Source organism: Alosa sapidissima, chromosome 21, assembly GCF_018492685.1.
Source record: "Alosa sapidissima isolate fAloSap1 chromosome 21, fAloSap1.pri, whole genome shotgun sequence".
Taxonomy (NCBI): domain Eukaryota; kingdom Metazoa; phylum Chordata; class Actinopteri; order Clupeiformes; family Clupeidae; genus Alosa; species Alosa sapidissima.
Genome location: NC_055977.1, coordinates 11,571,700 through 11,597,655, shown reverse-complemented (window position 1 = coordinate 11,597,655; position 25,956 = coordinate 11,571,700). Strand labels below are relative to the sequence as shown.

Genomic DNA, 25,956 nt, shown 5'->3' with positions numbered 1-25,956 from the left:
AGCAAGCTCAGTCTAGCCCTTTGAGCCAATTCTGAGGAGTTTGCAGTGAATATCAGATTAACACTAAACAATTGTACATCTGTTCATCTCTGTGATCCATCAGAAACCAAAACAATTCAGTCACATGCACACTGGAGTGACGCTTATCTTTATTCACACTCGGTCCAGAACACAACTGGGCTCAGAACAGCATAACATCTAGGAGAGGAACTTGACCGGCTTCCCTCCTCTACGTTCACCTCCTCTTTCTGTACCTTCCTCTCTCTATCCACCTCTACAATCTCAACCTCCCCCCAAAACAAACAAATGTTAACACATCTCCGGAGTCACCACATCTGTGTATGCCTCTTGCATTTCATTTCAGCAGTTATTCTGCATTCCTAAGAAATCCACAAGGTGAAAGCATATGAGGACACAAGCAGTTTTTTTTTGTCTTTTCCAGAGACTTCAGTGTTTAAAGTATTACAATAATACAAGGATTAAAAAAGAGATTCATATAGAAAAGAGTTTAAAGCTTAGTTCTGTGCGCACAAAACAGTTACAACAGCCTTAAACATGCATAAAGGTTAGATTAACATAAAAAAGCTATATTAAAACAAAAAATGTGCAAGAAATAAACAGTAAAAAAGATATTGTGCTGGTTATAGGTAGATGTGGTAACTGTATACATGTGATACAATAACTGAACGACTGAACTTGTCTTCATGGTAAATATAAACTGATAAAAATGCAACAATACAATGGGCTACTGCATTAGTCAGTAAGGCCATTCCATTCCAAATGGAAATTAACATACCACCTGAATAAAGACCCTGCTTTTAAAAAATGTCAGTTAGTTGATATATTACAGGTTTTTGTAAATAAAATGATGTGTAATATTAGTAGGCTGTAAAGATCTTAGTTACTCTTGTGTGTGTGTCTAGCTATTACTGTTAGGACATGCAAATATAATAAGCCTATGGCACATGAACAAACATACAGTACACATTTAGGACAAAATCCCCAAATACCTTTCCCACAAAATAAAAACAATTCATACCGATGGAAGCAAAAATACAGCAGTACACCCCAGCCTTCTATGTCTACACAAGAGCACTGAAATCAGTCTATCAAAAGGTCATCAAATCCATTATACCTCCGTCCAAGTTGTCCAATAGTTAACTCAACGTCTCCCCAAGGGGAACAAAAATTGGGGAATAGAGACAAAAACATATGCACGCTGGCCGACAGGCGGGTCATGAAATGTGTCGAAATCACAAGGCAATAGTGGGACAAGACACGTGCAGAGACTGTGGCAGTGGTTCTATTCTTCTCCTGTATATGCAGATGGGCTTATACATATCAAACGGAGTGCTGGGCATCAGCAGGATCCATAAATGAACAATCAGCAGGGCTGGTGGGAAGACTGCCAGAAGATGAGAGGGGAGTTCTGTAGCGAAGAGATCTGGAGGCTGTAGCTCAAGTCATTTGAGTGCAAGACAAAAAAATTAAATTCCCTTCTTTAAAAGGTGTCCTTTCACAGAGATGCTTTCTGTGCTATATGGAATACTTAAATTATGTCACCATTGTGGATGTAAACTGGACTCCTTGCTAGTTTCCAGTTTCATATGACCCAAAGTTCCTTATAAATGGATATATAAAGTGAACCTGCTAAAACTGCTGATCTACCCAAAAGCTTCATGAATACTCATAAGTAATGGAATAGATTTTAATGTGAACAAAATGTGTGATGTTCCAATTCACAGCTTGTACCGAACATCTAGGGCAAGTAAAATAGACAAAAGACATACACATGGAAAAAGCTGGTAATAGTGTGAGGTTTTCCTTTAAGTCACATTGAAGAAGAGTCTCAATCCTTTCCTCGGAGCAGAAAGCTGCAGTGGCTTTGTGACGTGCGCCAAGTTAAGTGGAGTGTAGGTCGTGTAGAGCTCTAGGCAATGAGGCCCCTGGATGGAGCACGTGCAGAAGCACCAGGATCCAGTCAGCCTGTAGAGAGAAGCACGGACAGGAGAATAAGAGAAAACTCCTGACACTCATGAGACATACACACACACACACACACACACACACACACGGCTCATCTATTTCAGTTTCCACCAGTCCTACAAGGAAAAAATAAGAGAATAAGCACATGGGTAGACGGGACGGCAGATAACGTTAGTAGGCAAAAAAGACCCTGTACAACTGTCAGCCACCTGCTTCTAATAGTCTAGCAGCCAGCCGGTTTGAGCAGGTGGCCTCAGTGTTGTCAAACATTTTCTACAGCTGGTGTGTAATGAAATCATGCATAGGGCACTTCATTGGCAAGCATTAAAAGAATGTTTAACGGCTAAGCAGATTTCTTTGATCTAATTTACCAGCCCTACATCCTAACTGCTCTCCTTGAGGTTGCCTACTTCCCGAGGTCTAATTTGGGATCAGTTTGGAGGTAGAACTGTGTTAGTCTATTCTCAGGACCGATTCAGTAACACTCTCCCTCGACACTCGGAAATCAAGTGCTGCATTAGTGTTCTGAAGGGGCATTCAATTTATTTCATTATTTCTGTCCAATGCTTCTCTTGAATTGAAATCATTAGTTCAGCCTGTAGTCCGTAAGGCTAGCACTGCCCTGCTGAAGTGGCATCCATGCAACATCATTTGTTCAGGTTGCACATTACAGTAGCACTGCCCATGTGAAAAGGCATCCATGTAACACCATTAGTTCAGTTTGTTTTCCAACTAACCTCATAATGTCATGGCCATTGGTTTCAGCTGCATGCCTTCAAAGGCCCATTCAACGGGGAAAAAACACTTTTCACTGCAGCTTGAATTCACAATGCCCAACACAAGTAAAATATCCAACTCACAAAAGTACACTATAAACTTGTTGCAGCCAGCATTCCAGTCAACATTTATTCCCTGGTTATAAGAGATAGGCTGTGTTGGAGACATTTTGATATTTTATGCTTTTATCAGATAATGTGGGCATGTTGTCATCATGATTATCCTGGGGGGGAAAAGTTATGTTTAAATAATGATAATCTGCTCTGCGTAGGTGTTGAGCCTATTTCTGAACTAAACAAAGGTGAGCACAGATGAAGAGGCAACTTCCACACAACACTCACCTCTAATCAAAGTAACTTAGTCTTAATCTTTCTTCTGCTGCTTTCCTCCATGCTTGGTTTCTGCATGTCAGTCTCGACCTCCAGTTTCTTCTCACTCGTCTCCACCACCTCCTGTTGTCCTTTCTTCTCCTCCATTTGCTCCCCCTCTCCAGTGATGACACTCTGGCGTACGCTGACGGAGATGACCAGCCCCTGGATGATCCCGTACACCAACGCAAACTGCGGCAAGAATTCTTGGACCACCCACAGGAGTGACGCCATGCCAACGGCGGAGACGAAGAACATGGCCATGCCGTGCAGCCAGAGTTTCAAGGCGCCCTGCACCCCCAAAACGTCCAAGAACACACGAGCGGGGAGGGACACCGCCCAGAGCAGGCCAACTACACACAGATCGAAGAGATGTCGAAGGAAGTTAAAGCAGATGTCAAAGTGCTCCGGCAAGATCTCCCCTTCCCAGGACCGTGAGAAAACACTAAAAGACGAAGCCTTCTGGAACGGTGTAGGGGATGGGGGTGGGGTGTCATAGTCTGAGATATCCCCGTCCACCTTATCATTGTCCCATGAGCTTTCTCCCCACCCCGCCACCTTACGCTGCCAGACTCCATCGGAGGCGGCCAACCTAGACCAGGGCAGGTAAGAGGTGGGCAGCATGGCGTGCCACCACCGTGAGGCACTCTTCACTGGGGGTCTGCCGTCACACTCATGAGTGCCAAAACCGGCTCTCAAGTCCTCCACTTCCCTGTGCTGTACTGTATCCTCTGCTGCCTCCCAGTACTCCTCTGTCAGTGCCTTGTGGTAAGTCTTCTCTTTTGGCGCCCCCCACACCCATGACAAGACACCCCCCCAACCCCAGCTGGTCCTCGGGCTGCTGTCATCCATCACACACTTCTTGGGGCTACCTTTATCCCCCCATGGCCGGTAGACCAGGGTAGGGCGCACCCATCCCCAAACCCGCTGGGTCACAGACGTCATGACAGCCCTCCTGGCCGCTTGGTCCTCTCACAAAGAAGACTCTATATAAAAGATATAACAAAAAGTTGCTTTCAATTTCAGGAGGAATGGTTTTGTGTGTTTAAAATTCATAAAACGGATTAATAAAACAATAACTAACGTTAGAACCAATACACGTTAAAGGCAAAAAAACAGATACAATGAGGAGGATTAAACTTTCGGACCGAAACAAAGAAAAGGTTACACCCTAACATTACATGTCAGCAACGAAATTATATACTTGGGCGTGTGACCACTAAAGCTAGCTTCTAACGATAAGTTAAACGTTAACGTTAGCAAGTCGACCTTTCGCCCGATAAATTAGCCCCTTGACGCCTAACAAGATATTTGTAAATGCAATAGTGCCCAATACGTTGCATAACTACTCTTTGACAAGGCATTGAATCCAGTGTAAGGGGAAGGGGTGACTTACAAACGGGACTGTGCATTACCAGAGGCAGACAACTTTGAAATCGACCAAAAAGTTTTCTCGACACGTTAACGTTAGCAGCTAGCATTAGAACCTCAAATGTAACCCTCAAGTAAACATGGAGACGTTCCATCCTACAAGCTATCCGAACCAATATACATTTAGTTAATTCAACCACCTTACAGGCCAATGTTCACTGCATGCCCCTAACAGCTTCTGTTATTTTATGCTCGAGTTAAAAAAACAAAAACGATTTACTTTTTCTTACCTGCAATGAGCAAAGATGCTAACGATTCGGTCACAGAAACTTTTACGGAGATCGGTCCTCCAGGAAATGTAACCGACAGCGCATCATAAATCACTAGCGGTAGATTACAACGTTGCGGTGTTTATTTTTATATTGTCTGGTTGGTTTTAACTGTTAGATTCTCTATTAGCATTACATAAATTGTATCCCACACGTGATAGTGAAACCAGTGTATTCCAAGGTTTGTTTACCAACTACGAACATACGTAAACCATCAAATATTTAACACAAAAGCTAGCCAGCTAGCTAACCTGACGTACGATTAATTCGCCAGCTGCGCCACACTAATACCGATGTTAAAAAGGTTATCGCCACTTGACGGAGGAAATACAAGCTTGCCACTCCCGCTGTTACAGGGGGGGTCATTCGCATATTTTGTGCATGCATCAAATATTAGCTTCTGGAGCTGCTAGCCATGCCAGGTAGGTCGTTCAATGTGACGCAAAACACTGCTGAAACCGGAAACAGCTGGGTGTCTGGCGCAGACCTTAATGCTAGTTTACCACTAATTAGCTCTAGCTATAACCACCTTTTTCACAGGTTTCATATGGAACTCAACTCTGCTTATAAGTTCACTTAGGAGTACTATCTATATATCTATATATACGTAAACGTGGCTCCACTCAATTTGTGTCATATAGGCAATTGCTTAGTAGTCAAAAACTTAACATACATGCAGCTTTTCAACATTTACTCTTCTGTAAATATACCAATATTTCTTTACACCCACACAATTTCAATTAAAACAAACACACTATTAAATTTAATTCACTTTATTAGTCTTAGAGAGCTGTTAATCCAGTGAACTTCATGGACACCTTCCTGTTGCAGGAACACACCTTGGAGGGGGGAAAAGGGAAGACTCAGCAACACAGGTGGACTGTAGGTCATTCAATAAGAGCATAAGCAGGATCTCAGTGCGCTGCGAGAAAACTTCATTTGCATTCAGTAGAACCAATAACGCAATCATAGGCAGAAAACAAGTGTTGCCCCATCCTTAATAAAAGGGCTTGTACCTCACTTCAGACCAGGAGCTTCAACTTCACTGCAGACCACGATACCATGCAAGTCAGTCTACACCAGAACAGAAAATATACATATTAGATTCACAATAGAATTCAAGAGAAACCATATAAAACTGAGTGTGTTCAGTGCACTGTGAAAGAGCATCAATGTAATTCAGAGACTCTAGTCTGCAAAAAATCATCATAACACACTGTTGTGGTGGGGTTGATTAAACAGATTATTCGCACCTTCAAAAGGCCCATCCTGCTTCCTCCTACAAGACACTGTAAACAGACGTCACAATAAGTCAGATAAACACCCCATTGTCATATGCACAGAGCCCACTTTCTACTCGAACATTCACTATTCTGCAAGCCGCTTTGGATACAAGTCTCTGCAAAATTAAATGTTCTTTGAGCTGGTGGCAAGACAATCCTTCCACTGTCCCCTCATTGTTTTTCTTGTGAATAAGAGTGGTATGGGTAAAAAGATGGTGATGCCTACATTTCCCTATTGATCAGTAAGGGATTCATTTTGGTGGGGGGTGTAAAAGTCATACCAATTTTCACCAGAATTTTAATACACATGCATTCATTTTTCCAGTAAAGGAGTAAGTCCTCTTAATGATAATTATACTATTAAAAGTAATCTGAGGGCAGGCAACTTTAGAAGTTGCCTACAAAAATGCCTGAAAGGAGTAAAGCAGCATAGCAATTTTCAAACCCTTCAAGTATCAAATGCGCATTTAAAACACAATCGATATACATGAAGGTGGAAGACACCTTTTCAGAAGAGGCATTTGAGATTAATTTAATGAACAAAAATACCCAAATCTACATGCAACATACCATCGTGGGAATTCCTCAAACCAAGCCCCATGATGGCTTCTTGTTGCAGGAAGATACCTTCAATGGGAAAAAAGGGGGAAGACTTAGCAACAGGTGACTGCATGTCATTCAATAAAAGCATAAGCAGGATCTCAGTGCGCTGCGAGAAAACTTCATTTGCATTCAGTTGAACCAATAACGCAATCATCATAGACAGAACACAAGCGTGCCATGACCCCCCCCCCCCCCACCCTTTATAAAAAGCTATGTACCTCATCACTTCAGACCAGGAGCTTCAGCCTCACTGCAGACCACGATACCATCCAAGTCAGTCTACACCATAAAACATATACATATTAGATTCACAAGAACTCAAGAGAGAACGTATAAAACTGAGTGTGTGTTCAGTGCACTGTGAAAGAGCATCAATGGAATTCAGAGACTCTAGTCTGCAAAAAATCATCATAACACAATGTTGGAAGTGGAGATGATTAAACAAATTATTCACACCTTCAACAGGTCCATCCTGCATCCTCCTTTAAGACACTGAAGACACATCAAAATTAAGTCAGTTAAGATAAACACCCCATTGTCAAATATACACACAGGGCCTTCTGCTTGAATGCTATTCTTTATTCTGTAATTCGCTTTAGATTAAAAAAAAAAAATCTGCTAACTGAATTAATGTTCTGTGATCCTGGTGGCTAGACAATCACTCCTGTCATTTTATTGTTTAGTCTTGTAATAGTGGTATTGGTCATAAGATACTGGATACCCGAATTTTCCTATAGATCAATAAAGGGCTCATTTTGGTAACAGTCACACTAATTTTCACCAGGCTTGTAATACACAAAACATGATTTGACTTCATGCTTCCAGTAGGGGTGGGCGATATATAGTCTGCGATAATATCGTGATTGTTGTTTTAACGATGTGCAAATTTACATCAAGTATTTAAATAACTTAAATTTTACACTCAAAATCACGCAATGAAACCCCATACATTCACTAAATCCAGGAGGTGTATGCAAGAGAAGCCCCGTTGCAGCAGAGCAAGTGTCAGATGATCACTAGTGGGTCCACGTTGTCACATGCAGGCCAAATGTTTATTTTGTGTAGCGAGATCCAGACGTAGTCTACTTGAGATTTTGTGCAGCTACTTCTGTTCACATTTTTTCCTACATGGTATTATATGGAGAGAAAACATTTGCCTTTGAGTATTTTAATAGTCAGTTGTAAACAAAGAACTCTCATGTAACCCTTTTGTAAATGGACTTAAGTTCGCTCTAAATATCTACGTGTATCGATTATGCTAACCGTTAGCATCTCTATGGGATTTCTCATATACATTAGCCATAAGCTAACGCATTAGTTTCTATTCTATAACTTGGAATGCTAGCCTACCTGATTTCTCTTAAACAAAACATCGAAGGAAATAACTTAAAAATGGTACTCTGTTGGTCTGCTTAGTTTTACAGTGAATCCTAAGTAAAGGTTTTTGAAAGGAACTTAAGCTTCAGACTCTCTTTTGGGAAACTGTTAGGCCTAGTCATCTTCTTTAATGTAGCTGGCTAGACCATGTCATTGCCACACACAAGTGCGCAAAATTGGCAATGTGTCAGTGACAATGCATTAGGTGATTTGGTTAAAAAGTCACAGGATAGGTTATTGGTTATTATTGTATTGATGCTATTCATAAATAATGAGCTGTAGAGTAATTCAGACTGCTACAATTTTTTTTAAGGATAGACTAATTATCGTTAGTCAAAATCACAAAAAATAGAGATATTTTTTGTCCATATCGCCCACCCCTAGCTTCCAGTAAAGGAGTTTGTGCTTTTAATGATAATTCTACTTTTAAAAGACACTAAAGACATTAATTAAATGGAAAACACCACGATATTCACCACAAATCTGCATGCAACTTACCATGATGAGAATACCGCCGATCAAACCCTACAACTGAACTCCACCATGTTTTGGAAAGCCTGTTGACTTAAAGTCTGCAAGGGGAACGAAAACCAACGTTGGCTACAATTTCTGACATTTGTCAATAGAAAAAAAAATTGGCATACAAACATATTTGGCGTTCAGTGCACTGTGAAAAGCATCAAGGTTCTTCAGAGACTCTAGTCTGAAAAGACTCATCATAACACCGAGTGTTTTAACAAATGAAAAAAATGAGACCAGCTTACCACAGGATTGTACACGGGTCGCTTGAGCCCATGGTCACGGGGGCCTCACCAGATCAGGTCGCTGCAACGATATTTATACCATTATTTCTACTCAACCACGGCAGTCATGTATTGCTGTACAATATTACGCATGTTTCAGTGCACTGTGAAAGACCATCATGAGGTATCAGAGACTCTAGTCTAGTAAGGTCATCATAAAACACGCAGACTGCTAAGTAACTGGCCTGCTAGCTGCTAACAGCTAACATTTTGGCTTGAAGCTCACCGCATGTCCACCACGTGTGCACTCACTGTTACATAACTTACTGCGATTGTAGTTCTCGTGGGGTGTGACTTGCTATTAAGTGCATTTAAGAAAAAATAAAGCGTCAAAACTGTTGGCTTTGCGAACATTAACGTTACACTCTCGGCCAATTCCCCTTTCGACTCATCACGAAACCAAGGAAGGGTTAGCATAGGTAAAGCTACACACGTCCAAGTAACGTTATAAAAGGGGACGCTTACCATTTCAAACGACTCATGACATATTTCATGATATCAACGTCTCTTGGTCACCTCGCACTGTCCTGACTAGGGCCATCGCAGAATGAAAAAAGGTGCCCTGAAACCACCTCATGGACACGGTGAGCGGGAGAAGAAGGATGTCTCTCATAGTTTTTGCGCTATTTATATCATCAGGGACCAGTGACGGAAGGGTCCTCATGTAAGGTAAGAAAGAAGTTGCCTGCATAGTTTTCATTTGTCCGTTATGTATCTGTCGGTCTATCTGTTGGTACATTCATCTGTGCACAATGATTATCACTTCTAAATAATGTTGTAAGACGATTTATGCCATTATCGCTTTTAACTTAATATGAAAGGTCAGTCCAACAATACTGGAGAAATGAAAACTCAGGCCCAGTGGTGGTGCTAGAATTGTGGAAGGGTGCTATGAAACTCGATTATTTCAGTGCAGACATGTAATTGATTGTAATTTAATATTTTTAAGGCTATAGCTTTACTTTAAACTGTTAATTGTAGTTTTGACGTTTATTAATGTTATTGTAAGTCACTTAGGGACATAGTTTTGTCCGGCATCACTTAGTATTACACTTGTGTATATTTCTCAGTCTTCTGTGATATCTCCCAAGGGTGTTGAAGGATCTTCATCAAACTTTTAGTTAATCACTATAAATGCTAGATTGACTAATTAGGCTCTCACGGTCAAGGGGTTAAAGGTCAAAGTAAAACATGTCAAAATATGTTTATGTGATACTTCCCATTCTCAAGGATCATTGAAAGGATCTTCATCAAACTTTGCAGGGGCTTTGCACAGATCTTCATCTAACCTCATAATTATCGAAATTATAATTAATTAGGCCTTCTGTATAGGCTATGCACTGGTTAGGTATTCAAGGTAGTGGGGTTGAAAATCAAGATCACCTGAAGTGGGTTAATGCTTTCAATTGAGTTATTTTTTACTGATCATTATTTTACATCTCCTTAACATCAGTGAATGAAGAATATGGATTTAAATTTGTTTAAGAAAGGCAAACACTTTATTATTATATTTGACTGGAAACAATTGGGTAAAGAAAGGGAATATATACTTGTTAAGAATAATAATGGCCTAGGCTTCAAAAGTTCAGCATGTAAAAATCCTGAGAAAAAAGGCTCGTTTGCGAGTCTTCGGTCCGGAAGCAGACATGGATGGATTCATCTCATCACACGGCATGCCAGGGGCAGGGGTCTCTGATTGCTTATCAGCTGGAGAAGCAAATCCACATCATCAATGAGAAGTTAAAGAACATTTGCAACTAATTATAATACCACACTATATTAAACTGGAAGTGAAACATTTTGATGTTGACATGAATGTCTCATAAAACTTACTTGAGTCAGAAAAGGCATTGGTAGGAGACACTTTCTTGCTGCTTCTTTTTGGCATCTAATAGTTTAGAACAAAAATAAATGTTATTCAGGTGACAAAGTTACCTGCATCACGGGAAAGGAACAGTGGTAGAATTGGACAACTGTGAGAAACATGATAATAACATATAGCATTGTTAATTGCATCTTACCTTCATTTTGAACCTCATTTTTGGCATCTTCAATTTAGTGCTCCCTGTTGGGCCATCCTCTGCTACAGGCACCAGCTGAGGGGAGGGTGGAGCATTCTGGGTTGCCGGGGGATCAGTTGCTTCACCACCCTGGTGCAGCAGTTCCTTCCTCAATGCCGTTAGCAAAACGTTATCAAAAAAGACCTCCTGTGTCTCCACAGCTCTCTGAAGGACAGTCTCTGGTCCAAATTCCTTCAGGAGGAACTTATCCATGTTTCTAAATATGGCCTGAACCTTTACATTGCTTGGATAAGTGTGGAAGGTTGGAGTTCCTGAGGTACTGCTGAACTCAGAGAGAAGCTTCTCAATCAGCTCTTGGGAGGAGTCCATCATATCAGCTGAAGCAGTTGGTTGGTCCTTGATTTTGGCCAACAGCCTTAGCATCAGAACCGTGACCAAACAGCCATTGTCACTGCTGTCTGAACCAACCATATGGGCCATGGTGGAGGGGCTTCCTGTACTTTTCTTCTGCCCACTGTCACAGACTGCTTCATCTCCATCAGTTATGGCATCTGACAGCAAAATGGTGAGTCGATCAGAGGCTTTAGAACTTGATGGTCTGCTGGTTGAGCCATGAGGCTCCTCATCTGCACTGCATTGCTCTTCTACAGTGGGGACAACCTTAGTCTGATCGGTCTCTCTGTCCATTTCCACTGTTGATTCCTTGTGAAGGACATCCACGACTTGGCGAACCATCACACTGGTGAACAGCCCTAACATGTTTTTAAGTTTTTGTGATGCAACTTTTGAGTCCTTTGCCATGTCTGGCTCAAAGCTTACAGTGCCAGATCGGGTGCTTTGGCTCCTGGGGGATGATACAGCGGCGCCTCTGACGTCGTCCCCTGCATCAGATAGAGCAGATTCGGAGTATCTAAATTCTGCAAGGAACCTCTGGATCAGTCCGGAAAACAAACCACCAGAGTGGCCAGGGCTAGTATCAAGTAGAAAGGATATTTCTCCTTCAGTAACAGTTCCATCCATGTCAGGTGATAAGATCCTGGGTTCATCAGAAGATCTGACGCTAGATGGTCTTTTGTTGGACAAGCTGGCCTGGTCATGTCTCTTCAGCTCCGAATCAACTATGTCCATTACTTGGTAAGTCATCACTTGGGTGAAGAGGTTTGCTACTTCATTAAATGTACGTGAAGGAGACATGCCTCGATCACAAGTTGCAATGTGAGATTGGGAAGACTCCACTGTTTCTAGATAATTAATGTTAGCAGGCAACCTTTGAATCAGTCTTGTCATCAGGCAGCTGCAATCAGCTTTATCCAGCCCAAGAAGAGAGGGTACAGTAGAGGGACCTTCGGTAGTAGCAGCATCAGCAGATTGGGAGCTACGTGGACGACCACTGGCATAAGAGCCGGAGAGTGTGCTTTGGATCCTGGATGAGAACATTGTGGACGAAGCAACATCTTCATTTGTATTCCATTCCATAAGGGGGAGAAAATATGGCTGAAGCAAATTCTTGATTGCATCCTCAGCGTAGGTATAAACTAAATTAGAGGCACTTATAACCCGTTTTGGAACTGTCTTAACCTTCGTAGTGAGGACAGAATCTGAAAGGCTTTTACTAGCAGCCACAGAAATAGAAGCTGGGCTGCTGTTCTGGAGAACACCCTGAATCTGACTGACAAGGTTGCTGGCGACCTTGTGAATGTTTCCACTGGCTACCAGTCTTTCCAGGATAGCAGTGATGCAGATCAAATCATGGGCCTCTGTGTGGCCAGAGGACTCACTCACAGAGCTTGTAACATCTGTATCAATGTCTGAGACCTCAGAGATCACTGGGTACCATGCAACTGATTTACGCAACGTTGCCAGGGCCCCTTTCATTCTGCGCACCAGTTCACTCACAGGACCACCTGTGATTTCAGGTGAAAAAGACGAGGTGCTTTCACTCGCAGCACTCTCATCTGTGAAGTCCGCATCAGTCACCAGTAACTCAGGAGATGTGGCCAGTGAGCTACGGCACAGCACTGATGAAGGAGACCTTTAATAAAGATACAAATATTGAGATTGGTTCCAAGTGTTTATGTTATGTTTACAACATTGCTTCATGGTTCAACTTTTAAGATATACTTTCACCTAATTAGTAGCCTACGACATTCAACATAGTTTTCATAAGTGTTTGTTTCATAATCCATTTAGCAAATTTTACTTATTCTTGATTCTGCTTGACAGTACCTTTCAGTTGAGGTGGCGTCTGAGAGGGTAGTGGGCGTTGAGGCTGCATCCTTTGCCACACAGACATACGCCGGCAGAATTACTGTGATGGAGCTAAGGCTCACTACTTTCAAAATGGTCATGCACAGTTCTGTAAACTGTGACCTTGTCATCTGTGGTCAATGAAAAATATGTTATATTTATACAGTGCCAAAAAAAGAAAATGGACTAACATCTCCCTAAGGGTAATTTCAAAAGTTTGGAAGGTTCAACTAATCTGCCACACTGTATTGTTGGAACAACAGTACTCACAGGAGATTGCAGCATGCTGCTGAAAGCCCTCCACTCCCTAAGAAAAGAAAAAAGCGGAGGACATTTTAACAGAAGACCTCTATAAACTTAAAATCGGTATTATTTCAGGGCAGGTGAATCATTGTTGGATTGGCTTGTAAGCAGCAAAACTCACTCCTCAGTAAGATTTAGGATGTATTCCTGTAAATGAGACAGGTGCCTACTCTCCTGAGGTGAGCTTATGGCAGATCCTGAGCTTGAGCCATCAGAGTGTCTCGATGCAGTCTCACGTTGAGAAGGATGTTCTGTGAATGAAAATACAGCAAATAGTTTATCCTTCAAACCAAAATATGAAAAGGCTCTATATGGACAAAAGAATATGTCAAAATAAAGACTCCAGTTATACTAAAAATGGCACTTAGGCTACCTTCCATGGTGTCTATCATGAGTTTTTCATGAAATGTTTTCTTCCTGGTCAATTTTGAAAATCAGTCTTATCGCTGCTGATGAGACTGTTCAATAAAAATGCAATGAGGTGACTGTCACTACAATAACCCACTGCATATGTCATTGCTTGCATCATAAAGGTAAGCTAGGCTGTGTCATAAAGGTAAAGTGTGTCATCATTGCAACCCATAGCAACTAACTTCTCCCCAGCAAATAGGCTACTAGCCTACTGAGAGATCTGTAATGTAATCCAAACACATTAAATAGACTATCTGTTACAGAGACCTGTTAGAAAATTGATAGGACCTAAGAGTCTTAGCAATTAATGCAGATAGGCCATGTTGCGTTAATCAACACTTGACTTATTGGCATAAACCGCACTGTCCCTTAACTGAAGTTATTTTTTGTAAGGGTACTTTCTGACAATATTTTGTATCTGCGCTTAAAATAAATAAGACCCTAAAGGTTGGATGGGGTGGGGTCATTATTGGACGTGGTAGTATCAAAATCATAAAATCTTTCCATGTTTTGTTGTCACAAAATCAAAAAGTAAAACTTCCTGGTCCCAAGAGCCACTGTCCAATGGAAAGCTTGAGAGAAAGCTCATCATGTCCGGTGCCAGCTACGCGCGAAAGCTTGAAGTATTCACAATCGGGAAACAGGCGGGAGAGACGAGGCGAACATACAAGTATTTGCTAACCGAACAATAGCTCATTTTATGTGTTGTTAAAAGTATAGCTAATGTTAAATAGCTAAACTATTTATGATTTTAAACTCGTGCACCAGTTTGGTTTGATGAAGTTACTGGGCGACTAGATATCACGACAAGGATAGGTGGACCAAAATGAGCCTACTAGCCCTTCAACAGGTAACGTTGACTTTGAGTTTAATGCTTGCTAACGTTTTGTTATTATACATTGTCAAGGTAATCGGCGATAACCAAGCCATTTTAAAATTAATTGTTAACGCATTCATTACCTCGTTAAACCACTTTGAGAGCAGTCCTATCTGTAACGTTAGCTACCCGCTGATAACGATACTGTTCGTGCAAAGTGACTGTTTCATTTCATCATGTAGCAGCTAAAATAAATCTTACCAAAACATATAAGCTCGAGCTCTCCGCTAACGTTAGCAAGCTAACTGTGTTAATAAATTTCGTCTTTGCTGAGTAAAACGAATGTTATATCGATATAAATGTAACCAGCACAATACATTTAAATTAACCTTAACCTAGTAACGTTAACTCACGACATTCACATAACGAGCCATCATATCGAGGTACAATAAGCTATGGAGCCCTTATGGCTTCCAGTTCTTACAAGTGCATAATCGGTTGTTTTTGGCTATTTTTTAGGCCTTACCTATAGTTATAAACACTGTTAACCTCAGATAATTTCGCTGGACTATATGTCCAGAGAAAGCTGTTGGACTCACTCAATTGTTTTGTAAAACATTACTCTGTAGATAGAAACCTTTTACTCTTCAACGGTTAATAATTTAAACTTCTCTCTGTAAACCAGCGCCCTCCTAACAGTTCATCTTTTAGTTTTACATTTCCCTTCTCGTTTGTATGCTCTCCTTGAAAGATAGGGTGCAATATAATGTTAACACTTGGCGTTCCATAATGCTTAACCACAAAATAAATATTATATGAATGAGGAGCTGTCTAGATGTTTTTATTTACTGGTTATTCAGACAGAGAAGGACTAAAGCTTCATGTTCACAAACGTTTGCCGGGTGTTCTCATGTATGCACAAAGGGTTGTATCTAGGCCCCCCCTGCCCCCTCCCCTTCGGCCAGCTGTCAAGTCATTTTCACTATCTATCATCTATTTTTCTTAAACCAGTTATGGCACAGGGAGGTTAAGGCGGCAAGGCAGTACTGGCTATTTGATATGTGATGAATAGTTTGGTTTTGAAATGGATTTAGATGCAACCATAGACCTAGATACTTAAAATGTTCTATATGCGTTCATTATCTTGGTCTGACTTGTAGTTCTTCAGTTCTCAGTTTATACTTAGTATTTGTGTACATAAGACAAAAGGTGTGACCTCCTTTCTGAGTGTGTCAGCTAAAGTTTGCTGTGTGTGTGTGTGTGTGTGTGTGTGTACCAGTTAAGATACATGGTACATTCCAGGTTGATAGAATATACTGTATTTATCTTTTTCTCTTCATCTCTAGCCCCCAGTGGTGCTGCCAGTGGAGTCCCTGCCAGCTGAAAGCGATGCTGACAGCGGGATGGGCTCACCGATGGAAGTGGAGACCACTGAGAAGCCACCCCCACCAGAGAAACAAGCAGGTAGTGCTCCACTGCATGTAGTCGTTTGTTACAGTGTAACAGAAAAGTTAGTGATTTATTATTCTAATGTGATCTCCCTGTTGTTTTCTAGACTCTGACGATGATGAGGACATCGCAGTGGCCAGGAAGCCTCGCTCTCGGAAGGCGCTGAGGGACAGCGATAGCGAAGACGCCGAGGAGGCAGGTGGGATGGAGGGCGGGCTCGTTCTCTCTGCGTCCAGCGAAGAGGAGGCAGCCGAGGAGAAGGCTAAGGTGAAGAAGGCAACCAGAACGAAGAAAAGGATCGCCCGTGTCTCCAGGGACAGCGAGGATAGCGAGAAGGAAAACAGCAAGGAGGAGGACGGAGAGCGAGACGGTGGAAGGAGGAGGGAGAAGTCCAAGCGCCGTAAGGAGAGAGAGTGGAAAAAGGAGACTAGGAAGAAGCAGCAGAAAGAGGCGAATGAAGTGAGTGTGAGAACCGCTCTAATAGAACGCTGCCGGAACATAGACATTTTAAGTAAAGGCTCTATGCACGACTCCATTTTGGATTCACTTGTACTGACTGGCATATCATGTTCCATTAAAACATTGGCAAATGTTGTGTGCCACTCACAGGAAAAGGGTTTAAAATGTTGTTAACCTTAATCAAGCAACTGATGTTACTGAACTGGTTAGATAACTTTAGCTATGTTGTTCAATTAGAAATAGCCTACTATATTAAAACTGACAGCCTAGTAATCTGTGATTTTCTGTCATAACCTACTGTGTACAGGAAGTTGATTGCCCAGTAGGAAGCAAATCCAAAATAGAGTCCATTCTACTGAAGATCCTTGGAGACTATATGAAACTAAGGAATTAAATTAAGAACATGTGGTGCTCGTGGTTGTTTATAGGTAGAGATGATGCATATATCTGAATGAATTTGTCTTTCTAATAATTATAATCTTCCTTTGTGCTGTGCTCTCAGGAGATCCTGGCCCATGAAGGTATCAATGATAGTGGCTGTCTCCTTGGAAACACAGACCTGTTTGATGCAGAGCAGGGGGAAGATGAGGAGGAGGAAGAGTCTGTAGAGGCGATTAGAGCCGCTGTCAAACAGAAGGCTAAAAAACACAAGGTCAGACACCTCTGCCTACTATTCTTTCTCCCACTCACACAGACCCTCTCTGGAACACATGCATTCCATAATTAAAAATTCCGTTGAGGTTATTGTAGTGTTTCTTTTTTTTAACTGTGTGTGTGTGGGTGTGTGCTCAGCCTCACCTTGAAGAGGAGCATACAGAGAAGCCCCAGCGTGTGGTAAGGCTCCTGAAGTGGCTTTGCTTATTTTGGATTTTCCTCTGGACAGCATCTTGCATAACTGCCTCCTTGCCTGCTGTTATTCCCTCATGTTTATTTTTGTTTATTCCTGAATTTGTCTTCGTGTGTGTGTAGGAGAGGAAGGCAGCACGTGCCAGTAAGGAGTATATCAAGCAGCTCCACAGCGAGACCCAGAGGCTCGTTAGAGGTCAGTGCCCACTGGAGTTTTCTGTCTATTATACTAATGCTGATCTAAGGCCCTTCTCTGCAAATTACACTTGATCACTGAACAGATTTACCTGTCTCCCTTCCCTTTAGAGTCCAGTATTGGGCTGCCCTACCACCTACCCGAGCCCAAGAGCATCCATGAGTTCTTCAAAAAGAGAGCCAGACCTCAAGGGCCTGCTATGTCTCTTCTGAAGTAAGACACACACACACACACACACCCCTATATCTAGACAAATGAACATTTGTCACACAATTGCATACAACTGCATGTGATACCCAGTGTCTCAACTATACCTGTGGATGCATCAGCTATACACACATGGATGTATCACTGACCCTTTGCTCTCCCCGGGTCCTGCTCAGGTCCGCCCAGTACCAGGCTGTTATCCTGGAGGCCACTGCCGCCTCCACCAAGCAGAGCCAGTCTACGGAGCCCCATCAGGCTGAAGAGGCCCCTGCAGCTGCCTCTGACCTCCAGGTGCCCACAGACGCCCCATCGGTCCAGCAGCAGGAGGAGCCCACCGCCCGGCCAGACTCCAGTGAGGCCACACCAGCTGCCCTGTCGTACGTTTTGATGGAGGCGCCCTCCCTCCCAGACGTGCCCGCGGTCCCAACCGTCCCCGAGGTGCCTGGGGCAGAACCCAAGGAAGCGTCCTCTGCTTTAGCCCCTCCTGCAGAAGCTCCGGCTCCGGCCATCAAAACCCGCAAGGACAAACTGACCCGGCTCCGAGAGCTGGGACTGGACCCGCCACCTGTGGCCAAACTCCGGTCCTCTGATGACGCTTTTGTGGAGCTGGAGGCCCCACAGGTGAACCCAGGTGAGCGTGCAAACAAGCACCAAGCACGTGCTGTGTTAGCTGTGGAGTGTGTCCATGTGATCATATGGCCATGTCATCGTGCACTGTGTGTAATGTAATGTCTCATGTTATCAGATATTAACTGCGTTCACAACTTTCACAGTTTTGTTTTCACAGTGAACTATATAGTGAAATAACTGATAAATTACTTTTTTTTTTTTTTTTTTTTTTTTAAATGAGTTCATAGCTTTTGTGTAGTTGTTAGTAGGGATGTAAATCACAGGTTTCATCACAATTTGGTAGCTATCGTTTCTTTAAGTCAAAGATTTGACAACTTTGACAACACACTTTGTTGGTATGAAATCACACAATCTAGTTTCCATGAATTCACTTAAGCAAAAAAGTACAATGAACATTAAACACACAATGAACACTGACTTTGGATTGAGGTGCCACCCAGAGTAGTTTGTGTAAAATAAAAACACGTCTGGATGTTTGTCACCTACAATGCAACCGCAACCTTTGCTATTAGGACGAAGCATCGATATTTCAATTTTTACATTTTTACAGAGTGATATGGTTGAGCTGTTACACCCTTAGTTAATGGTTTAGTTGTTAGTTGTTACTGGTGAAGTAGGGATTCTGTGTTCTGGAGGAAGATTTGAGTTGTGGGTGTTTGTGATCGTGTTTATGATTCTGACTGTGAGCACGCTTGTGTGTGTGTGTGCGCAGCTCTGGAGGCCCTGAAGGACCGGTTCCTGCGTCACGTCCAGCCCGTGGTCCGTCCCAAGGGGGAGCGATCGGTGCAGCTCAGTGTGATCAGGAAGGACAGCACCGCCTCTGGCCAGGAGGAGCTGCGCACCGATGCCCTCACTGTCACCCTCACAGAGGAGGAGAAGCTGCCCGCATCCAAACCAGGTATGCGGCGTGGTTGACCATGTCCAGATCAGAGATCCAACACTGCCCGCATCTACACTGGGTGACAGACATTTTCATAGATTTTTGTTTTTAAGTGAAAAGATCCACAGAATTCTGTGAAAGATCCCTTGGCTACACCACCACACTAGTTAACATGACCGTGTCATGATTCAATGTGCAGTATGTGTATCTATGATGGATGGTTGGTTTGTGTGAGAGTGTGTGTGTGTGTGTGTTTGTTATAGAGGGGTATTTTTGTCAGACACCTATTCATTCTTGATTTTTTTCCCCTTGGGGAATTGGAAATTCTTGAATTTCCCCTTGGGGATCAATACAGTATCTATCTATCTATCTATCAATAAACCATGGTTAACTGTCTGGGTGTGTCTGTGTGTTAGGTGAGTGTCTGGTCCTGCTCAAGTCTCGTCTCCAGAAGGCCATGGCGGTGCGGCGGCAGGAGGAGAGACAGAAGCGCGCTGCTCTTTATCGCCTCGACAACGAGGACTGTGGAGAGGAGGAGGAAGAAGAGGAGGACTTGACTGAGTCTGAGGATGAAGAGGTAAACTAGGACCGCTTTGACACTGACTCCATGTACGTGTGTGTGTTTGTATTTGAGTTTATTTTTAACACGTGTGTGTGTGTGTCAGGGTGTGGACGAGCTACTCGGTGGAGGTGATGACCAGCAGGATGAAGACGAGGCTGATGAAGATGATGAGGAAGAGGTGGCTGCCGATAGCAACATGGCAGTGATGAGGAGCCCCTCCCCACCTCATGACAACGATGTAACTCTTATGCTATTTGCTGGAAGCTCCTGCTCACGCACCAGGTGACCTATGTGTCCACTTCTGTACTAAAAGAGGGTGTGTAAGAACAGATGAGAGGGAGACGTGACCTTAGTTTGTCTGTGTTTGGGCTACTGACTGGGTTTGTTTTGTCCCACAGTGACGGAGTGAAGAGGATGGGAGCCGGTCAGGACAGCGATAATAAACTGGGTGAGTGAGGGGAATCGCTGCAACGGGCTGAACTTTCCGTTCAGCTTCAGTAGTCGCATGTTTGTATGTTACGTTACATTACATTATATTTGGCTGACGCTTTTTAGCCAAAGCGACTTTGTTAACAGTTTAAAACTTTTTAATGTTGTATTGTACACACACATACAAAAGCGGAGTGGTTGAGATCAGAGATCCAACACTGCCCCCCCATCTACACTGGGTGACATTTTCATAGATTTTTGTTTTTAAGTGAAAAGATCCACAGAATTCTGTGAAGGATCCCTTGGCTACACCACCACACTAGTTAACATGACCGTGTCATGATTCAGTGTGCAGTATGTGTACGTGCGTGATTGAGACCCAGTGTTTGTGTGTTTGTCTCCGCAGAGGAGGACGACTCTCTGTCTTTGGTGAAGGACAGCAGCCACAACAGCAGCTTTGAGCTCATGGGCTCCATGATCCCGTCCTACCAGCCCGTCAACCGGACAGCAGGACGGGGCGTGGCCTCCAGCGTCTTCCGCTCCCCCTCCCCCTGCCTCTTCAGACCCAGCTTTCTGGGCTCGGCCTCCAAGGTGAGACAAACACGCACAACACACATGCAACAACCCAAACACATGCACAAACAAACAAACAAGCCAATTCATGTTACTGTCCTATTAGATGTTAATCACCCATAGTATGTGACAACTTGCCCTTTCAGTAATGTTACTCAGTCAACAAAGTTATTATTCTCACACAGAATACATGTTGATGCCCATTCAGTACTTCAGAACCACTTCATTCCTTGACTGACCCACCCTAGACCAGGACCTGATTTACTCCAGTGTCTGCTGTATTCTAGACCTGGCTCAGTCTAGTAACCCTTTTGCTAATAACTAGGGAAGTGTACCTCTCTAAAGGATGAACACTGTGATACCTACACATATATGCATATATTAATGTATGTATGTGTGTGTGTGTGTGTGTGTGGCAGAGCTCTGGTAAGGGCTCTGATCCATCTATGTTGCTGCCCCTGCCGGTGGAGGACTCCCAGGACCTCTACGCGCCCCCCTCCCCCTCCGAGGCCCCCCTGGGCGGCTTCTCCCTGGACGAGGACACGCCCACCCACACGCAGCTGGAGGAGCCGCAGTCGCAGCTGCTGACGGCCGACGGCTTCCTCAACGTGCGCCGCCCCGGCGCGCCCCCCACCTCATCCTCGTCGTCACGGCAACGGCTGATCCTGGAGAGCCTGGACGAGAACGCCATGGACGCCAACATGGACGAGCTGCTGGGACTGTGCTCGGGGGGCTTCGCCACGCAGAACGCGGGCGGATCGTCGCTGGCACACACCCCGACGGGCACGCTGGAGCACACGGCCAGCCCCCTGCCCATGCCCATCCCACTACCCCCAAGCCTGCCGGACATGCAGGCCAGCTCGGACACCGACATGGACCAGCTGCTTGAGCTCTGCTCTGGAAAGTTCACCAGCCCCAGTGAGTGCTCTTCTGGATCTGAGAATGTGTGTGTGGTTGATTTAGTATCTGTGTGTGTGTGTGTGTGTGTAAGAGAGAGAAAGACAGGTCATTCATTTGAATGTGTGTTCACTCCTACAGGTGCTACTCCGCTGACGTGTGCGTCCAGCCCCGCTTCTCACACAAAAACTACAAAAGCAAGCAGGTACCACGATATATACAAGTATTCATTTCATAGTTACTCTCATTAAACAGTCTTCTGTCATAAGGTTCTTTTGATTAGTCCAGTATATCAGAGAGTGTGTTTGTGTATGTGTGTAGGGAGGAAACTGGGTGTGAGGATGAGGAGCCAGAGGAAGATGATTGTGAGTTCAAGCTCCTGTCAGATGTGGAAAGTCTCAGTGGCCAGGTGGGTACGCAGAGACGTGTGTGCGTGTACATGTTTCTATTTATGTATATATTTATTATACATCAGTGTGTGTGTGTATATGGTATTATGAGTTTCTGGACATTTTTGGTGTGATGCTTTACATGTGCCTTGTTGCTTTACTGTGGTGACATTCTTTATTTCTGCTCTCAGGATGATGAATCAGGTGAAGATGATGATGATGGAGACAAGGATGAAGATGAACAGCAAGGTGATGATGAAGACGAGGATGAGGCAGAGGAGGAGAAGCAGGCAGTGTTCGGCCGACCAAAAGGAAAGAGGAAACTGTAAGGGCCATCTCCGTATCTGTGACCAGAAGTAATAGCCTCCTAGGCAGACATTGTTGACCATGATGGGCTCACTTGTCTTTCTTTCTGTCTTTTTTTTTTTTTTCTTCTCCTTTTGTCTGCATCTCTCAGGAGGCTGACTGAGTTTGTGGACTCGGAGGCCGAGCTGTCGGGCAGCGATTTGGGCAGTGATGATGAAGAGGGTGGCGGAGACAGTGAATATGAGGAAGATGAGTTACAGGAGGACCTGCCATCTGATGAGGAGCTGCAGGACCAAGTCAACAAGATCCACATGTAAGATCCCCACCACACAATTTCAATTTCAATTTATTGTGCTTATAGAGCGCCAAAACATTACACATGTATCATGGCGCTTTACAGAATGTAGGCAATCAGAGAAAAAGAGAGGCCCATGGGTAACAGGGGCGAGGAAAAACTCCCTAGAATTGGAGATACATATAGGAAGAAACCTCGAGCAGATCCACAACTCAAGGGCCTGACCCATCTGTCTAGGGTCACACATACACACCCACTCATTTTGATGTGTCGCTCATTTGTACAGGAAGCAGGTGCTTGACGATGATAAGCGTCAGCTACGTCTGTATCAAGAACGTTACCTTGCCGACGGGGATTTGCACTCAGACGGACCAGGGCGAATGAGACGCTTCCGCTGGAAAAACATGGGTAGGCACCAGCACATTTAATCAGCTCTCGCTCTCACTCTCACTCACACACTCTCTCTCGCCTCTCACACAGACCCACACACTCACGCTCAGCCCTCCTCCTATCACTTAGTCACTTATCTGATTGTTTGTGATGCTTGATTGTATCAACAGTGTTTATCTGTGAACTCTTTCAGCCTGTGAGAGATGACCTCTCTGGCAGCTGCTGAGCCTGAGAATGAGTCACATCCCATTCTCTCAGCATCACATTATGTGAGCTGGTGATCTGCTGTGAAGCTCACTTGTGTAAAGCACAAACTAATGAGTGTGTGTGTGTGTGTGTGTTCAAAGAGAATGGCTTTGATTTTGCGGGCCCTGGAGGTGAGGGTGAGGATGAGGAGGAAGATGAAGAGCTGGACCAGACTGAAATGCAGAGGAGGAAAGAACGTCTGGAAAGGGAGCAGTGGCTAAGGGAGCAGGTGTGTGTGTAGTCTTGTGTAATCTTATGTGGCTGTGTGTGTGTGTATGTATGTGTGTGTGTGTGTGTGTGTGATCTTTTGTGTGTGTGATCTTTTGTGTGTGTGTGTGTGTGTGTGTGTGTGTGTGTGTGTGTGTGTGTGTGTGTGTGTGTGTGTGTGTGTGTGTGTGTGTGATCTTTTGTGTGTGTGTGATCTTTTGTGTGTGTGTGATCTTTTGTGTGTGTGTGATCTTTTGTGTGGTGTGTTTATTTGTGTTAAATGCTGATTATCTGTGTGTGTTGTTGCAGTCTGAGGCTCAGTCAAAGAAGAGTAAAGGTGAAGCGGTGGTGGTGGAGGAGGAGGATGACGAGTGCTTTGGTGAGGAAGAGAACAGTCAGTTCATGAAACTGGCCAAGAAGGTGATGGCAAAGACCCTGCAAAAGAAAGGTGAGCCCAAAGTAAAACCTCCATCAGTCTGTTTGTCTTTCTCTTTTTCACACACACACACACACACACACACACACACACACACACACAGACACACACACACACACACACACAGGCTCACACACTCACACACACACACACACACACACACACACACACAGGCTCACACACTCACACACACACACACTCACACTCTCTTTGTTTCCAGAGGCTCCTGTTGCTCCTGTCCAAGAAAAGAAAGCTGCATCTGACCCATTCCGGAGACCTGCTCCAGCAGCAGTGGTCAGTTACTCATAATCACTAACTCTTTAGCACTAACTCCTTATCACTACGATGCGTACACATTATATCTAAAATTCTGAGTCTTCTCAACCCCTTGCCCACTTTTTAGCAGTTTTCAAAATGCATTGTATGGGGCTCAGAGCTGAGGGTGAAACTTCCACTTTAATGTAAACTGTGTCGGTTGCGGTAGTTATGCCAGGCCCCATTTGCACGGTGTCATGACGTTTTGACCTCTGCTCTTCTTAGGTCAAGAGGGGGTCACTGCTGAGCCAGCCAAAAACCATGCTGCAGAAGCTTGCCTCCATCTCTGACGGCAACCCCATTGGCCCACGCAACACTCGTGGCTTCCTGTTCCAGACGCTCTCCCCGGAGAAGAAGTCCACCTCTTCAGACCACCCCAAACAGGCAAGTTATGCGGGTCATTCCCACCAGCAACATGTTTCCAGTTGAACTCGTGTACCATGACGATCTACCTTTGGGATAGTGTTTTGAAATCATTTGCCGTACCTCTTTTTGTCCACTGAGAGGAGCTAAAGCGTTAAATGTCACCACGTCCAAGCAAGGATTAGAGGTGTCCTTCCTTCTTTGTCCCACCAGGGGGTGCTCTTTTCTTTTCTTTAGGCCCTGCTCTGAAATAAAGCTAGTGAATGTTGAGCTCATTGTCACAGTAGTGCTACTGTGCGTGTGTGTGTGTGTGTGTGGTTCACCCAAAATATCTGTTTGGTGCACACCTTCCAAGTGCACTTTCAAGTTGCTCCAGGGACAATGTAATCCCTTGTTATATAGTTGACATATGTAAGTCACTTTGGAAAACAGTGGCTAAAGTAATAAATGTAAATACTTACATCACATAGTCCTGTGAAACCAAATCAGAGGACTTGCAAATAAAAATATATTTAATCTCTAATGGGAGCTGCAAGGCATTTGGCACCCTATGGGTCAGCAAAAGGCAACAAATCTTGAAGGTTGATTATGACTTCTGAAACAAATCTGTTTACAACCATATGGTATTTTAGCTTCCAAATAGTCTTCCCATGTGGTTCTCCATCTTGTTCTCACTTTCACCATGCACTTCATTCTCTTAGGTAAAGAAGAGGTTGAGCTCCGATTCGCCTGCGCCCGTAGCTAAGCGACCACGACAAGAGAAAAAGGCAGCAGCCCCTGGACCTCCAAGAAGCATCTTCAGCTACCTGGAGAACTAACACACACGCACACGCTTATGTGACCTTGGCCCTCACCCTGGTGAGACTATGGCACATAATGGCAATTTCAACTGTTTGCAGTTGTATCATGTAAATATTGTTTTGTTTTTTTTGGTGCTGTTAAATGTAAGATTGTTTTACTTTTAATGTATTTTAGTGTGCTGTAAATAAAGGATATTTTAACGTAACTGAAGTCTCAATCTGCTCTCTGCACAGGGTCTCTTGGCTTAATCTGTCAACTCAAGAGTACCACTAGCTAAGTAGTCCTCCAAAACTGGAAATCAAAGAAATCATGCCATATCAATCACTTGAAAAACTTAATCACAGAATATATTACAATAGAAAAACATCATGCACATAGAGAGAA

At 43.7% G+C, this 25,956-nt stretch overlaps 3 protein-coding genes and 1 long non-coding RNA gene across 9 annotated transcripts; 1 reads left to right on the top strand and 3 right to left on the bottom strand.

Moving 5' to 3' along the window:
* Nucleotides 1-127: 127 nt before the first annotated feature.
* On the bottom strand, nt 128-5,294 carry c21h6orf47 (chromosome 21 C6orf47 homolog). Of its 4 annotated transcripts, none has more exons than XR_006026061.1 (3): nt 3,105-4,117; nt 234-1,986; nt 128-198 (listed from the first exon to the last, which is right to left on the bottom strand). XR_006026061.1 is itself a non-coding variant. In XM_042076047.1 (3 exons), exon 2 carries the CDS (start codon nt 4,074-4,076, stop codon nt 3,111-3,113), a length of 966 nt encoding a protein of 321 aa, XP_041931981.1. In that variant the 5' UTR covers nt 4,077-4,115; nt 4,783-5,294; the 3' UTR covers nt 128-1,986; nt 3,105-3,110. The 4 variants fall into 4 exon arrangements, 3 of the variants coding, with proteins under 3 accessions (XP_041931981.1, XP_041931979.1, XP_041931980.1); XM_042076047.1 differs by adding an exon at nt 4,783-5,294 and having other exon boundaries at nt 128-1,986; nt 3,105-4,115; XM_042076045.1 differs by adding an exon at nt 4,793-5,293 and having other exon boundaries at nt 128-1,986.
* A 622-nt stretch (nt 5,295-5,916) lies between these two features.
* On the bottom strand, nt 5,917-9,502 carry LOC121695330. The gene is made up of 7 exons (XR_006026062.1): nt 9,363-9,502; nt 8,859-8,919; nt 8,593-8,666; nt 7,174-7,209; nt 6,936-6,996; nt 6,685-6,741; nt 5,917-6,120 (listed from the first exon to the last, which is right to left on the bottom strand). It is a non-coding gene; the product is annotated as an uncharacterized LOC121695330 (long non-coding RNA).
* On the top strand, nt 9,485-25,777 carry LOC121695307 (claspin). 2 transcript variants are annotated; one of them, XM_042076021.1, is made up of 24 exons: nt 9,485-9,566; nt 16,043-16,160; nt 16,252-16,604; nt 17,107-17,256; nt 17,397-17,438; nt 17,574-17,646; nt 17,757-17,859; nt 18,030-18,484; nt 19,196-19,381; nt 19,780-19,940; nt 20,029-20,207; nt 20,324-20,373; nt 20,761-20,945; nt 21,347-21,845; nt 21,966-22,029; nt 22,146-22,233; nt 22,405-22,538; nt 22,671-22,832; nt 23,101-23,222; nt 23,552-23,679; nt 23,967-24,105; nt 24,314-24,387; nt 24,634-24,792; nt 25,473-25,777. In XM_042076021.1, exons 2-24 carry the CDS (start codon nt 16,100-16,102, stop codon nt 25,587-25,589), a joined length of 3,684 nt encoding a protein of 1,227 aa, XP_041931955.1. In that variant the 5' UTR covers nt 9,485-9,566; nt 16,043-16,099; the 3' UTR covers nt 25,590-25,777. The 2 variants fall into 2 exon arrangements, with proteins under 2 accessions (XP_041931955.1, XP_041931954.1); XM_042076020.1 differs by lacking the exon at nt 9,485-9,566 and adding an exon at nt 14,115-14,729.
* LOC121695312 lies at nt 10,396-13,961 on the bottom strand. Of its 2 annotated transcripts, none has more exons than XM_042076027.1 (7): nt 13,842-13,961; nt 13,590-13,719; nt 13,436-13,472; nt 13,145-13,296; nt 10,919-12,950; nt 10,731-10,785; nt 10,396-10,604 (listed from the first exon to the last, which is right to left on the bottom strand). In XM_042076027.1, the coding sequence occupies exons 1-7, from the start codon at nt 13,858-13,860 to the stop codon at nt 10,483-10,485; spliced, it is 2,547 nt and encodes an 848-aa protein (XP_041931961.1). In that variant the 5' UTR covers nt 13,861-13,961; the 3' UTR covers nt 10,396-10,482. The 2 variants fall into 2 exon arrangements, with proteins under 2 accessions (XP_041931961.1, XP_041931963.1); XM_042076029.1 differs by having other exon boundaries at nt 13,639-13,719.
* Nucleotides 25,778-25,956: the final 179 nt, after the last annotated feature.